Here is a 14,532-nt window from a genome sequence, read left to right as displayed (position 1 = left end):
GCAACAGTATTGTTCCTCAATCTTGTAAAGAAATCAATTTATTCTCCATGCAGTTTCCATTGATCTAATGACACTCCAGACTGTTAATGGTTCAGAGAATTCTTTCGTATTCAAAAGTAAGGTAGCAACTCCTGCACCTCACTACGTAAACATACAGCTATTTGCATATATATGCGAGAAAGGGTCGACATTTGCAAACAATCTCTTAGATGACATAAGGTTGAGGTGGTCCCATTATGGAGTCAAAGTGAGGCAGGGCTTTTTGCTAGACAGTGAAGGTAGCGTGTCAGGGGTTGAAGGACAGGTCGAGGGGGGACACCCTCCTGATGGGAGTGTTGTTGGAGGAGAGCGGTCCAAACAGGTCTGTGGTTGAGGACTCCGTCTGGTCTCTGACCTGGGAGATCTGTCTGAGCAGAGCCTTGCCTTCCTCACGAGCCTGGTGGAAGGACACCAATCACTCACTCAGCACCGTACCTCAGACAGGACTGACACTTTAGCTATACAGGACAGGCAGTGTGCGTGTATCTATCTTATCAACATACATACTTTACAGGTAAAGAACAACTGTTCAACTTGAAGAGTGCGAGGTTGTACAGGCAGTACTTACGTCGTTGTAGTCACAGCAGCGTTGCGCACAGAGTGACGCCTCGTCATAGAGCTGGTTTTTGAAGTAGTACTGGCCCAGGTAACGCAGGGCTGTGCTCACCTCTGCATGCTCCAGCTGCTCCTGTAGGAAGATATGCACACAAACTCCAACCACAGCGGGGGCTTTGCCATAGAGACCGATTCAATAGTACAACCATTTACATTTTAGTCATTTAGCAGACGCTCTTATCCAGAGCGACTTACAGTTAGTGAGTGCATACATTTTTCATACTGGCCCCCCGTGGGAAACGAACCCACAACCCTGGCGTTGCAAGCGCCATGCTCTACCAACTGAGCTACAGGGGACTAAAAAACAACCCTCAAAAACATCCCTATCAGTCAGGTCCATAATGATTGCCACCCTTGATTAAGATGATCAAAAAAGTATTTTATACAATTGCTCAGAGGAAGAGATTATTTTTATTAAACAAGTTATTTTTTTAAAAATCTAAAAAGATAGGGGTCCACTGTCCCTGGGGCCCTTGTCAAGGGCATCATGAACTCTTACAACTACCAGGACATTTTAGACAACTTGATCGAGGCTGACATTTGGCCGCAAGTGAATCTTCCAGCAAGACAATAACCCCAAGCACTAATCAAAATCCACAAATAAATGGTTAATTGACCACAAAAATAAACATTTTGCAATGGCCATCTCAGTCTCCGGACTTGAAGCCCATTGAAAACCTGTGGTTTGAATTGAAAAGGGCAGTCCATAAGCGCAGACAGAAGAGTATCAAGGATCTGGAAAGATTCTGTATGGAGGAATGGTCTAAGATCCCTCCCAACCTCAAAACATTTTAGAAAAAGGAAATCCCCAAAACATTCCTTACCCTAGGATACTTCAACTGGTGACTATCCGGGAGAATAAAGAAAAAGGAGCACTGTTGCCGGGTAAATCTGATAGATTTATTGACGGGACAAACAAACAATAGGCTTACGTTTCGGCATGAATCGCCTTCATCAGAGCCTTGAATAGGAAAAATGGAGGATCATGTCAATACGGTCAGTAGTAGTAGTAGTAGCAACTACACAGGTTATTCAAGCAAGAGTATGACCATCATTCGAGATTCCTACACAAACATTCCACTTGAATAGCAAAAGACAGAAATAAACAAAGAAAAACATTTACAAAGAATATGATAAAGAGAGCTGTTCATTCAGACCCTTGGGCTCGACACAATCTAAGCAGTCGATCCAAAGTGCCTCTAACAACTTTCAATTCCCCAGAATTTCAACGTAAACAAGCCCACATGGGCATTTGAGCATGTAAACAACGTGTGTATTACAGTCATGGTTAAAAGTTTTGAGAATGACACAAATATTAATTTTCACCAAGTCTGCTGCCTCAGTTTTTATGAAGGCAATTTGCATATACTCCAGAATGTTATGAAGAGTGATCAGATGAATTGCAATCAATTGCAAAGTCCCTCTTTGCCATGAAAATGAACTTAATCCCCCAAAAACATTTCCACTGCATTTCAGCCCTGCCACAAAAGGACCAGCTGACATGTCAGTGATTCTCTCGTTAACACAGGTGAGAGTGTTGACGAGGACAAAGGCTGGAGATCACTCTGTCATGCTGATTGAGTTAGAATAACAGACTGGAAGCTTTAAAAGGAGGGTGGTGCTTGAAATCATTGTTCTTCCTCTGTTAACCATGGTTACCTGCAAGGAAACACGTGCCGTCATCATTGCTTTGCACAAAAAGGGCTTCACAGGCAAGGATATTGCTGCTAGTAAGATTGCACCTAAATCAACCATTTATCGGATCATCAAGAACTTCAAGGAGAGAGGTTCAATTGTTGTGAAGAAGGCTTCAGGGCGCCCAAGAAAGTCCAGCAAGTGCCAGGACCGTCTCCTAAAGTTGATTCAGCTGCAGGATCGGGGCACTACCAGTGCAGAGCTTGCTCAGGAATGGCAGCAGGCAGGTGTGAGTGCATCTGCACACACAGTGAGGCAAAGACTTTTGGAGGATGGCCTGGTGTCAAGAAGGGCAGCGAGGAAGCCACTTCTCTCCAGGAAAAACATCAGGGGCAGACTGATATTCTGCAAAAGGTACAGGGATTGGACTGCTGAGGACTGGGGTAAAGTCATTTTCTCTGATGAATCCCCTATCCGATTGTTTGGGGCATCCGGAAAAAGCTTGTCTGGAGAAGACAAGGTGAGCGCTACCATCAGTCCTGTGTCATGCCAACAGTAAAACATCCTGAGACCATTCATGTGTGGGGTTGCTTCTCAGCCAAGGGAGTGGGCTCACTCACAATTTTGCCTAACAATAAAGAATGGTACCAACACATCCTCCGAGAGCAACTTCTCCCAACCATCCAAGAAAAGTTTGATGACGAACAATGCCTTTTCCAGCATGATGGAGCACCTTGCCATAAGGCAAAAGTGATAACTAAGTGGCTCGGGGAACAAAACATCGAAATTTTGGGTCCATGGCCAGGAAACTCCCCAGACCTTAATCCCATTGAGAACTCGTGGTCAATCCTCAAGAGACTGAGGGGGGGGGGGGGGGGGGGTCTGTTGCGAGTTGGAACAATAGAATATACTTGCTTTAAAACTGCAACAGCCCCTCATGACGAGTTCTGATTTTCTATGGCCCCCACCCCCATCAAAGTTGTCCATCCCTGTATTGAAAACAGGGGTGCCAATAATTTTGACCCCTATGTTTAAGATTTGTTTTATTACTCTATTTCTCAGAGCAATTGTATTACTATAAAATTATATACATTTCCCAATTTTTTGGAACATACAATATAGCTCAGTATTTGTATTATTTATTTTAGTATTTTTTGCTCATCTTTATCAAGGGTGCCAATAATTGTGGACCTGACTGTATATACACACAGAGGACAGTTAGGTTGCTCACCCCACAGGAGAAGATGTCTTGGATGTATATGATGTAACACTGGGCCGCGTCATCAGATTCATTAAGCTGCTCGTAAAGTCTGTCAACAAAAAACATGTTAGGGAATGTGTGGTCGGGATTCAACCCGATCAGCGGTAGATCCACGTTATAGTGCGCTTTACATTTAAAAGTAATTTCTAAGTGAGCCAACATATGCAGCGTTTACAGTGAATGTGGTCTGTACAAACACAGAATCATTACCTTTAAAAAATAAAAGCGCAACTGGATTGAATCCCGGCCCAAGTCTCAAAAACACATAATTAAGTGGGTACACACAAGTACGCGCTAAGATCTCCTTACTTTGCCAGTTTCAGTAGGGCCATCCTCTCCACGTCCCCCACAGAGTAAGCCCTCCAGTAACACTGGCCAAAAAGGAAGAATAGAAGTTATTGACAATTTACAGGGAGTGACAAAATATTACATTGAAATATACAGGAAAAAGGAAAACTAGTGACAGAGATACAATGGTGCTCTTGCTAACCTTCTTGGCCTCTACTTGCTGTGAGAGTTTCTCGTAGCTCTCTCCCAGAGCAACCAGCATACGAGAGTCATTGGGCCTGAGGAGTCACAGTGACGCATCATTCACAATACAGTGTGTGACAATTTGGTAATACACTTAACTACACGATAAGAAGCACCCACATGAGAACCCTCTCCCTTGGTTTTTACTCAAACACACACCTGAGCTGGTGGGCCTTTCGATAGTAGTACAGGCAGTAGAAGGGCATCTTGAGGATCTCATAAGTCTGACCCAGGCCATACCAGGCACGGTAGTCTCGCTTGTTCACTTCTATAGCGTGCCTGAACAAATGAAATAAACACAGAACTATAAAAACATGGGGCTGAACTCCCCCGATACCCATAGGATGAGCCATGCCATAGTGGAGTGCCAGTCTGACCTGTAGGCCTGGATGGCAGCGGAGGTGTTCTTCATCTCCATGTACTCGTGGCCCATCAGAGTCCAGGCCCCCAGGCAGCGAGGGTTCAGCTTCAGAGCTCTCTGGAAGTACAGCGCTGCCTTTTCATGCTGCGACCGCAAACTGTAGTAGTTACCTACACACAGGATAGACACAGCACTTGCTAGAGAGCTGGTTAGAGACTCTTAGAAGGTCTGGTTTCAGTCTCATTGTTTGGTCTGAGTCTTGCACTGAACGTAGTAAGAGTTTTGATATGGGTTTATGTCTGGAGTTGACTTGCGAGAGGTGTGGCTTTCAGTCCGCTGTGTGGTGGCGGGACCCTTACCGATAACACAGCAGGTCTCTACCCTGTACTTGTCTATCTCCACCAGGTTGTGGGCCAGGTAGCTGAGCTCTGGCTTCATGCTCTGTGGAAACAACAGACACAGGTTCATAAAGACAGAGAGACCTCCAGATGGAGACAGTCATTACTGTGGTGCAGCAGTGGGGTCTCACCCTAACATAGAGCAGGTTGGAGAATGTGTCCATGTTCTCAATGCGAAAGGGATCCTGCTCCCGTAACTCATTGAACAGAGCCAGAGCCTGGTCAATATCTATGACAAAGAGAAGCACAGACCTGAAAATGAATAGAATACGTGCGAACTGCTTGAGAAGGTTAATAATAAGTGTTTCTTCATATTGCTCATTTAATTGACAAAGCAAAGTATGAAATAAACCCACCTCTGATGTTGTGGTAGGCCACAGCAATCTGTGACATGATATAAGTGCTCTTGGAGAAGCCTGCCTCTATCAAGCTCTGGTATTTCTGCAGGGCCTCTTTGATCATCTGCAGCTCTGTGTACATGTGGGCCATGAAGAAGTCTCTGATCCAGCAGTCTGGCAGAGACAGGGACTTCAGCTGACGAAATGAAGAGGAGGCGCAAGTATCAGTGGAATATTCCATGTTATGTAGTCTAGTAGATCTGGGAACTACTGTAGTGGGTTCAAAAGATCATTCATCTGCTTAAGTTGAGTACGTGTGTAGTACCATTTCAATGTTAGTGATGAGATTACAGAGCTCCAACCATGCTCCCCAGTGTAGAGGTAAGGCATGGGTCGCCTCCACAAACACATCCACTGCCTCCTTCAGCAGATCCAGCTTCCGCAGCACCACCCCATACCTGTAAACACACACACACACACACACACACACACACACACACACACACACACACACACACACACACACACTCATATTACAGGTTTAAGAGGTTAAAGACTCACTAGACATGTATGTGAGGCATGTCCAAGTCCACTGGGTGGGTGTGTGTGATACTGTGGGAGGGGCTTACAGGTACAGAGCGAATCCGTCTAACTCTCCAGCACTGTGCTTCTTACTCAGCTCCACCCTCAGCTCCCGCAGAGCCTCGTTCCGTACCTGACCTTTCTCCAGAGGCCCTGCAGTCAATCACAGACCAAAACAACTATAACCAATCAAGACATTGAACTCTGTCTAGAGACAAACGTTTTGACTGAGGTGGCATAGAAAGCTTAGCTCCTCACCCAGGCTGTCCACTGTCTCATCATCTTTTTTCTTTTCCCCAGACTGGAAACAAAGGAAAATAAGAGAGCTTGTCAGAATTGGATGGCCATCATGGAGGAGCTACAAGGATTCAGGCAAAATTCTCTATTCTCATTTTAAAAAGGCGATGTTACTGTGAATGTTGAAACCCCATCTCACCAGATAGCGGGAGTACATGTACAGGAAGTATGCTTTCTGGCTGCGGCAGCCCCGAAGGAAGTAGGCAGCGCGGTCATACTCTTTCAGGTCAAAGTAGGACTTGGCCAGGCCAAGAGCATCCAGGTCCTGAGCATCCTCCTACAACCAGGAGGTCAGACAGAGTAAAGCAAAACAAACATTCAAATGGCCTCCAATTCAACGGTGATCAATTCAAAAAGATCAGCAGCTTGTTCATGCATTTGTACGGACAATATTATTGTGAACTATCTATTACCGGACACAAACCTCAGTAAGAAATGCCAGTGGGGGTAGGCCATTCTTGGGAAGGGGGTCCAGGGCAAATGCCAACTCTGATGCCCTGAAATAATGTCACACAAACATCGGTGATATCACTAACGTGGTTAATGTTATGTGTTATCTAATTCAATATGAACCTGTATTAAGAAAATAAAAAGGCTTCATGTCTGAACAAAATAGATTTGGCCAGACTTGCAAATTATCATTAGCTAGCTAGTCAGCCAAAAGGATCCGCCTCTCGTTCCCTTCTCTTTATGGAGTCAGAATGGTACTATGCCGGAATGTGGACAGCCAAAGCCCGGAGTGGTATATGGCTGGGAAAACGTACATCAATCCAGGGATGGAATATGTCCTTATACTCATAATCATCCCTAAATGATTAAAGGTTAATTGAGAAGACTGAAATACTGTTCGTTTTTTTTATTAAACTGCCGTTTTCACCAGCATGCTAGCGTAGCTAATGCTATAGCAGCCCATTAGATTCCATAAAAATGCACGTGCCTTAGACCTCTGCACCACTCGGGAGATTCCATTTTCATGGAATCTAATGGGCTGCTATAGCATTAGCTACGCTAGCATGCTGGTGAAAACGGCAGTTTAATAAAAAAAACGAACAGTATTTCAGTCTTCTCAATTAACCTTTAATCATTTAGGGATGATTATGAGTATAAGGACATATTCCATCCCTGGATTGATGTACGTTTTCCCAGCCATATACCACTAGAGATCCTGGTTCGAATCCAGGCTCTGTCGTAGCCGGCCGTGACCGGGAGACCCATGGGGCGGCGCACAATTGGCCCATCGTCGTCCACGGTAGGGGAGGGAATGGCCGGCAGGGACGTTGGTAGAGCATGGCGTTTGCAACGCCAGGGTTGTGGGTTCGTTTCCCACGGGGGGCCAGTATGAAAAATATAAAAATAATGTATGCACTCACTAACTGTAAGTCGCTCTGGATAAGAGCGTCTGCTAAATGACTAAAAATGTTTTAAAAAATGCGACGCTTAGTGTTGGAGTGGAAGTGTTGTTAAATCCACTGGGTTTCTTAGCATTAACTAGCCTAGTATGCTTACGAAAACGGCAGTTTAATTAAAAACGAGCAGTATTTCAATATTCTCAATTCACCTTTCATAATTTCAAAATGATTAGGAGTACACTAACATATTCCATCCCTGGATTGAGGTACGTTTTCCTAGCCCTATACAGCTCCGGGCTCTGGCTGTCCACATCAGACATGAAATAGCACCGTTCCGACTCAAGTCAAGAGACAAGACAAGAGAGAAATTAACGACAATGTTGATCCTTTTGGCTAGCTGGCTAACAACGGTGAGATCACCAAATCTAGCTATTATACACTGAAAGGAATACAGTGATCATAATAACATCAAGAAGAACGCTACTTACCACTTCACGCTATGTACAAGTCCTCTTTCTTTACAAAGCGATATTACAGCTATCAGTTCTTTTTTTAATTGAACTAAATCACCAAACTCACTACACAAGGCCGCCATTTTTCATACCATAATTGGTACGTCATGAAAACACAAGTTGCGATTGGACAGCATTTTGACCAATCAAATATTAGCACCAGCTTTTCTGCTTTTTAGCTGAATTGATTCAGTACATAGTTTTTACTTTTAACAATGTCAAACAGTTTTAGAAATTTGTGGAAGTATTTCAATAATAGGCTACCTAAATAATGAGATGGAATTCAACTACAATGCAGTTAATCCTTTATCCAGAGGGTGGCAGCATATACCACAAAACACGATTAACTTTACCGTAGACTACTTTCAAAGACAGCTAGACTGTGTACCGGTAGGATAAAATGAGAGAAAGTAAGCAATCACAAAATCCCAATTCACCCTCTAATACTTACTGTCCTCAATTCAAGGTTCAATAAATGTGCCAGTACCTGTGCCAGAACCTGGCACATTGATTGGCTCTTGCATTGAGTACAGTGAGCTTCAAAGCCAATCAAGGTACACTTGGGGTGCGTTCAGTTCGATTCAACGTTTGCTACGTTGCGTGACGATTTGAACGAAATGTTTCCCCAAAACGGTGCGCACAGTTCTTCAACAGCCTTTGAGGTCCGTTTACTCCCGTTTGATGGGTGTGGTAAAATGTGGCCTCATCAATATGGGTGTGTCCATTTGAAATGGCAAAACTCGTGCAGCACACAACTTCCTCTGGGCCACCATAATCACAGCATTCATCGACTGGTCGTTCAGTACAGTACCTTTTCCGTTGAATTAAACATTGAACACACCGTTTTGTCTTACTGAATGCACCCCTGTTGTGTCTGCTCATGCTGTGCACTCTGAACTTTACATATGAATTGGCCCTTCACAAACATGGCTGACTGGTTGAGAGCAAGATTATAATGCATTTTAGGTTTAAACATGACGCAAAACATATTTGCCGTTGTTGCTTTCTGAACAGAATGTTGCTTTGATAACATCTTGTGGGAGTATGTTCTACCCACTGTGTCTGATGCTGCAAATCTGTAGTTTGCTATGTGGAGCATAGATCTTGGGTTTGTGGCATGCTACAGCGGCATTGTTCTCCCTGGAAGCCTCCTCTGGAAGACCTTAAGCGCGTTTAGCAGGACGCAAGGTTTTGGAATGTTCAGATATAAATATGCTAGGTAGAACAAACATGCATCTCTGACATGTAGAATAAGGAATGTAAGCTCTATTTGTAATATTTACATCTGCAACCATAGCCGATGGAAGTAGGGGCGCTGAGGGTGCTGTAGCATCCCCTGAAAAATCTGGAGAAAAAAAATATATATATTCTAAAAAAATATATACACTACCAGTCAAAAGTTTGGACACACCTACTCATTCAAGCATTTTTCTTTATTTGTACACATTTTTTACATTGTAGAATAATAGTGAAGACATCAAAACTATTAAATAACACATATGGAATCATGTAGTAAACAAAAAAGTGTTAAACAAATCAAAATATATGTTATATTTGATATTCTTCAAATAGCCACCCTTTGCCTTGATGACAGCTTTGCACACTCTTGGCATTCTCTCAATCAGCTACATGAGGAATGCTTTGATTGTGATTGTTTTTTTGGCATGTTGAACAATGTCACGCGCCGTAGTTTAAAAACTCAGTGGATAGTGCTAAAACAATGACGTTATATCTGAATCTTTATGCACGTTCGCCAATGAAACACTAGCTATCTTCTTAGTGTTAGCAAGCACCATTATTAGTATAATGCTAGCTGGATAACACAACAACTAGATAGCTAGGCCTAGCTATAGGCCTGAACCCTAAATGATAGAAATCATGATAGCTAATGATGATAGAAGAGATATTGGAGGAAGGTTTCTATATTGTCTCTGTTGATAGCTAGCTAGTAGGCTAATTGTGCAGTGTCTTTGCTAAATTCCCATACATTCTTCTTCTCTACCACAGAGTCCCACAAGGTCTCAGACTCCAGGATGGGAAAATGCTTACAAGAAAGAAACAGATGAAGTCACAGATGTTGTCGATTTCCATTGTTACTTGTAATGTGGATTTCCTGTTTTCTCTGAATTAGCTAGCTAGTATTTTCACTTGGTAATGAGTAGTAAGTAAGTATATGTTAATTGCTATACAGTGGGGGAAAAAAGTATTTAGTCAGCCACCAATTGTGCAAGTTCTCCCACTTAAAAAGATGAGAGAGGCCTGTAATTTTCATCATAGGTACACGTCAACTATGACAGACAAATTGAGAAAAAAAATTCCAGAAAATCACATTGTAGGATTTTTAATGAATTATTTGCAAATTATGGTGGAAAATAAGTATTTGGTCACCTACAAACAAGCAAGATTTCTGGCTCTCACAGACCTGTAACTTCTTCTTTAAGAGGCTCCTCTGTCCTCCACTCGTTACCTGTATTAATGGCACCTCTTTGAACTTGTTATCAGTATAAAAGACACCTGTCCACAACCTCAAACAGTCACACTCCAAACTCCACTATGGCCAAGACCAAAGAGCTGTCAAAGGACACCAGAAACAAAATTGTAGACCTGCACCAGGCTGGGAATACTGAATCTGCAATAGGTAAGCAGCTTGGTTTGAAGAAATCAACTGTGGGAGCAATTGTTAGGAAATGGAAGACATACAAGACCACTGATAATCTCCCTCGATCTGGGGCTCCACGCAAGATCTCACCCCGTGGGGTCAAAATGATCACAAGAACGGTGAGCAAAAATCCCAGAACCACACGGGGGGACCTAGTGAATGACCTGCAGAGAGCTGGGACCAAAGTAACAAAGCCTACCATCAGTAACACACTACGCCGCCAGGGACTCAAAACCTGCAGTGCCAGACGTGTCCCCCTGCTTAAGCCAGTACACGTCCAGGCCCGTCTGAAGTTTGCTAGAGTGCATTTGGATGATCCAGAAGAGGATTGGGAGAATGTCATATGGTCAGATGAAACCAAAATATAACTTTTTGGTAAAAACTCAACTCGTCGTGTTTGGAGGACAAAGAATGCTGAGTTGCATCCAAAGAACACCATACCTACTGTGAAGCATGGGGGTGGAAACATCATGCTTTGGGGCTGTTTTTCTGCAAAGAGACCAGGACGACTGATCTGTGTAAAGGAAAGAATGAATGGGGCCATGTATCGTGAGATTTTGAGTGAAAACCTCCTTCCATCAGCAAGGGCATTGAAGATGAAACGTGGCTGGGTCTTTCAGCATGACAATGATCCCAAACACACCGCCCGGCAACGAAGGAGTGGCTTCGTAAGAAGCATTTCAAGGTCCTGGAGTGGCCTAGCCAGTCTCCAGATCTCAACCCCATAGAAAATCTTTGGAGGGAGTTGAAAGTCCGTGTTGCCCAGCGACAGCCCCAAAACATCACTGCTCTAGAGGAGATCTGCATGGAGGAATGGGACAAAATACCAGCAACAGTGTGTGAAAACCTTGTGAAGACTTACAGAAAACGTTTGACCTGTGTCATTGCCAACAAAGGGTATATAACAAAGTATTGAGAAACTTTTGTTATTGACCAAATACTTATTTTCCACCATAATTTGCAAATAAAATCATTAAAAATCCTACAATGTGATTTTCTGGATTTTTTTTCTCATTTTGTCTGTCATAGTTGACGTGTACCTATGATGAAAATTACAGGCCTCTCTCATCTTTTTAAGTGGGAGAACTTGCACAATTGGTGGCTGACTAAATACTTTTTTCCCCCACTGTATATGTAAGTAACTTACTATGTAGGTACACAATAATTACAAGTACCCCTCAAGATACACTTCATTCTAACTAGCTAAATCCTGTGTAACACCTAGTAATTACATTGTACTTAGGCAGATATTAAATATACTCTGTGGTGTACTAGTGTGTTTATCCTCCAACTTGGATGGCAAGGAGGTTTAAGTTGTCATAATGGGTAATGTACACATTCATTATATATACAGTACCAGTCAAACGTTTGGACACACCTACTCATTCAAGGGTTTTTCTTTATTTTTGCTATTTTCTACATTGTAGAATAATAGTGAAGACATCAAAACTATGAAATAACATATATGGAATCATGTAGTAACCAAAAAAGTGTTAAACAAATCAAAATATACTTTATATTTGAGATTCTTCAAAGTAGCCACCTTTTGCCTTGATGACAGCTTTGCACACTCTTGGCCTTCTCTCAACCAGCTTCATGAGGGAGTCACCTGGAATGCATTACATTTAACAGGTGTGCCTTGTTAAAAGTTAATTTGTGGAACTTAATGCGTTTGAGCCAATCAGTTGTGTTGTGACAATGTAGGGGTGGTATACAGAATATTATTATTATACACTGCTCAAAAAAATAAAGGGAACACTTAAACAACACAATGTAACTCCAAGTCAATCACACTTCTGTGAAATCAAACTGTCCACTTAGGAAGCAACACTGTGTCACGCCCTGGCTCTGGGGACTCTGAAATGTTGAGCCAGGGTGTGTAGTTTCTGTGTTATATTTTCTATGTTGATGTGCTAGATCGTTTAGATCTACGTTGGCCAGGGTGGTTCCCAATCAGAGGCAGCTGTATCTCGTTGTCTCTGATTGGGGACCATACTTAGGCAGCCTGTTTGGCACTAGTCGGTGTGGGATCTTGTTCCGTAAAGGTTTGTTTTGTGTAACCTAGGACTTCACGTATCGTTTGTTTGTTGTTTTGTGTCATGTTAAGTACTTAATAAAATGTATGCTTATCACGCTGCGCCTTGGTCCGTATCTTCCGTTAACGATCGTGACAGAAGATCCCACCTAAAGAGGACCAAGCAGCGTGTCCAGGAACAGACGGCCTTGACCTGGGAGGAGATCCTGGACGGGAAGGGATCCTGGACTTGGGAGGAGATTCAGGCCGGAATGGATCGCCGTGCTTGGGAGGAGACTGTGGAGGCGCGCTATAGAGAGGAGCAGCGGCAACGCAGAGGGTACCGGCCGAGGAGGAAGCCCGAGAGACAGCCCCAATATTTTTTTTGGGGGGGGCTAAAAGGGTGGTTGGCGGAACCTAGGGTTAGAGCAGAGCCAACTCCCCGTACTCAGGCTAGGAAGCGTGTGACTGGGCAGGCTCCGTGTTATGCGGAGCCACGTACTGTGCCGCGAGTGTTCCGACACAGTCCTGTACGTCCTGTGCTAGCACCACGCACGTGTCGTGCAAAGATGGACAATCAGCCAGGACGGGGTGTGCCGGCTCAACGCTCGTGGTCTCCAGTACGCCTCCTCGGTCCCGTATATCCTGCACCAGTGCCACGTGCTGTAGCACCAGTACGAGTGCACAGCCCCGTACATCCTGTGCTGATGCCTCACACGTATTGTGTGGAAGTAGGCATTCAGCCAGGATGGGTTGTGTCAGCTCTCCACTCCAGACCTCCAGTCCGCCTCCACAGTCCGGCCCGGCCCGTTCCGGCTCCCCGCACCAAGCCAGTGGTGCGTGTTCCCAGTCCAGCCCGGCCTGTTCCTGCTCCCCGCACCAAGCCAGTGGTGCGTGTTCCCAGTCCGATCCGGCCTGTTCCTGTCCCTCGCGCCAAGCCAGTGGTGCGTGTCGCCAGCCCGGTCCGGCCTGTTCCTGTCCCTCGCGCCAAGCCAGGGTTGCGTGTCGCCAGCCCGGTCCGGCCTGTTCCTGCCCCTCGCACCAAGCCAGTGGTGCGCGTCGCCAGCCCGGTCCGGCCTGTTCCTGCCCCTCGCACCAAGCCAGTGGTGCGCGTCGCCAGCCCGGTCCGGCCTGTTCCTGCCCCTCGCACCAAGCCAGTGGTGCGCGTCGCCAGCCCGGTCCGGCCTGTTCCTGCCCCTCGCACCAAGCCAGTGGTGCGCGTCGCCAGCCCGGTCCGGCCTGTTCCTGCCCCTCGCACCAAGCCAGTGGTGCGCGTCGCCAGCCCGGTCCGGCCTGTTCCTGCCCCTCGCACCAAGCCAGTGGTGCGCGTCGCCAGCCCGGTCCGGCCTGTTCCTGCTCCCCGCACCAAGCCAGTGGTGCGCGTCGTCAGCCCGGTCCGGCCCGTTCCTGCTCCCCGCACCAAGCCAGTGGTGCGCGTCGTCAGCCCGGTCCGGCCCGTTTCTGCTCCCCGCACCAAGCCAGTGGTGCGCGTCGTCAGCCCGGTCCGGTCCGTTCCTGCTCCCCGCACCAAGCCAGTGGTGCGTGTGTCCAGTCCGGCACGGCCCGTGCATGTTCCACCGGTGCCTGGTCCGGCACCGGTCAGCTGCTCCACTCCGGAGCCAGAGCAATCCGCTCCACCGGGGTCCGGTCCAACTCCAGTCAGCGGATCCACTCCGGAGCCAGAGCAATCCGCTCCACCGGTGTCCAGTCCAGCTCCGGCCAGCGGCTCCAGTCCGGAGCCTGTACGGTTTGATCCACCGTCGTCGGGTCCAGCTCCAGTCAGCGGTGCCAGACCAGATCAGGGGCGCAACGGGGAGGTGGAGAGAAAGTGGTGGTCACGCCCAGAGCCGGATCCGCCTCCAAAGCGGAATGCCCACCCGGCCCCTACCCTGTGTTGTGTTTGTGTGGCGTGGTCGCAGTCTGCGCCTTTAGGGGGGGGGG

General features: G+C 45.8%; 1 protein-coding gene across 2 annotated transcripts; it reads right to left on the bottom strand.

The window, feature by feature from the left end:
- Window positions 1–20: 20 nt before the first annotated feature.
- Window positions 21–8,022, bottom strand: LOC311142243 (cell division cycle protein 23 homolog). Of its 2 annotated transcripts, none has more exons than XM_084177857.1 (16): window positions 7,895–8,022; window positions 6,482–6,554; window positions 6,197–6,334; window positions 6,019–6,061; window positions 5,808–5,913; window positions 5,504–5,636; window positions 5,197–5,374; window positions 4,972–5,069; window positions 4,802–4,883; window positions 4,459–4,612; window positions 4,241–4,360; window positions 4,041–4,116; window positions 3,860–3,921; window positions 3,521–3,599; window positions 608–727; window positions 21–436 (listed from the first exon to the last, which is right to left on the bottom strand). In XM_084177857.1, exons 1-16 carry the CDS (start codon window positions 7,999–8,001, stop codon window positions 287–289), a joined length of 1,719 nt encoding a protein of 572 aa, XP_084033983.1. In that variant the 5' UTR covers window positions 8,002–8,022; the 3' UTR covers window positions 21–286. The 2 variants fall into 2 exon arrangements, with proteins under 2 accessions (XP_084033983.1, XP_084033984.1); XM_084177858.1 differs by having other exon boundaries at window positions 608–721.
- Window positions 8,023–14,532: the final 6,510 nt, after the last annotated feature.

The sequence above is a fragment of the Coregonus lavaretus genome (assembly GCF_964263955.1).
Source record: "Coregonus lavaretus genome assembly, chromosome: 15".
Lineage (NCBI taxonomy): Eukaryota > Metazoa > Chordata > Actinopteri > Salmoniformes > Salmonidae > Coregonus > Coregonus lavaretus.
The sequence above is the reverse complement of the archived record's forward strand: the minus strand, read 5'-3'. Positions and strand labels throughout refer to the sequence as shown.

Bases quoted from the DNA above. Each gene is read 5' to 3' on its own strand.
- LOC311142243 (XM_084177857.1), bottom strand. From the start codon at position 8,001: ATGGCGGCCTTGTGTAGTGAGTTTGGTGATTTAGTTCAATTAAAAAAA. The intron at 5,070-5,196 runs GTGGGTTTATTT...TCTTTGTCATAG, and splicing joins GGCCTACCACAACATCAGAG to ATATTGACCAGGCTCTGGCT. The intron at 437-607 runs GTAAGTACTGCC...TCCTTCCACCAG, and splicing joins GCTGCTGTGACTACAACGAC to GCTCGTGAGGAAGGCAAGGC.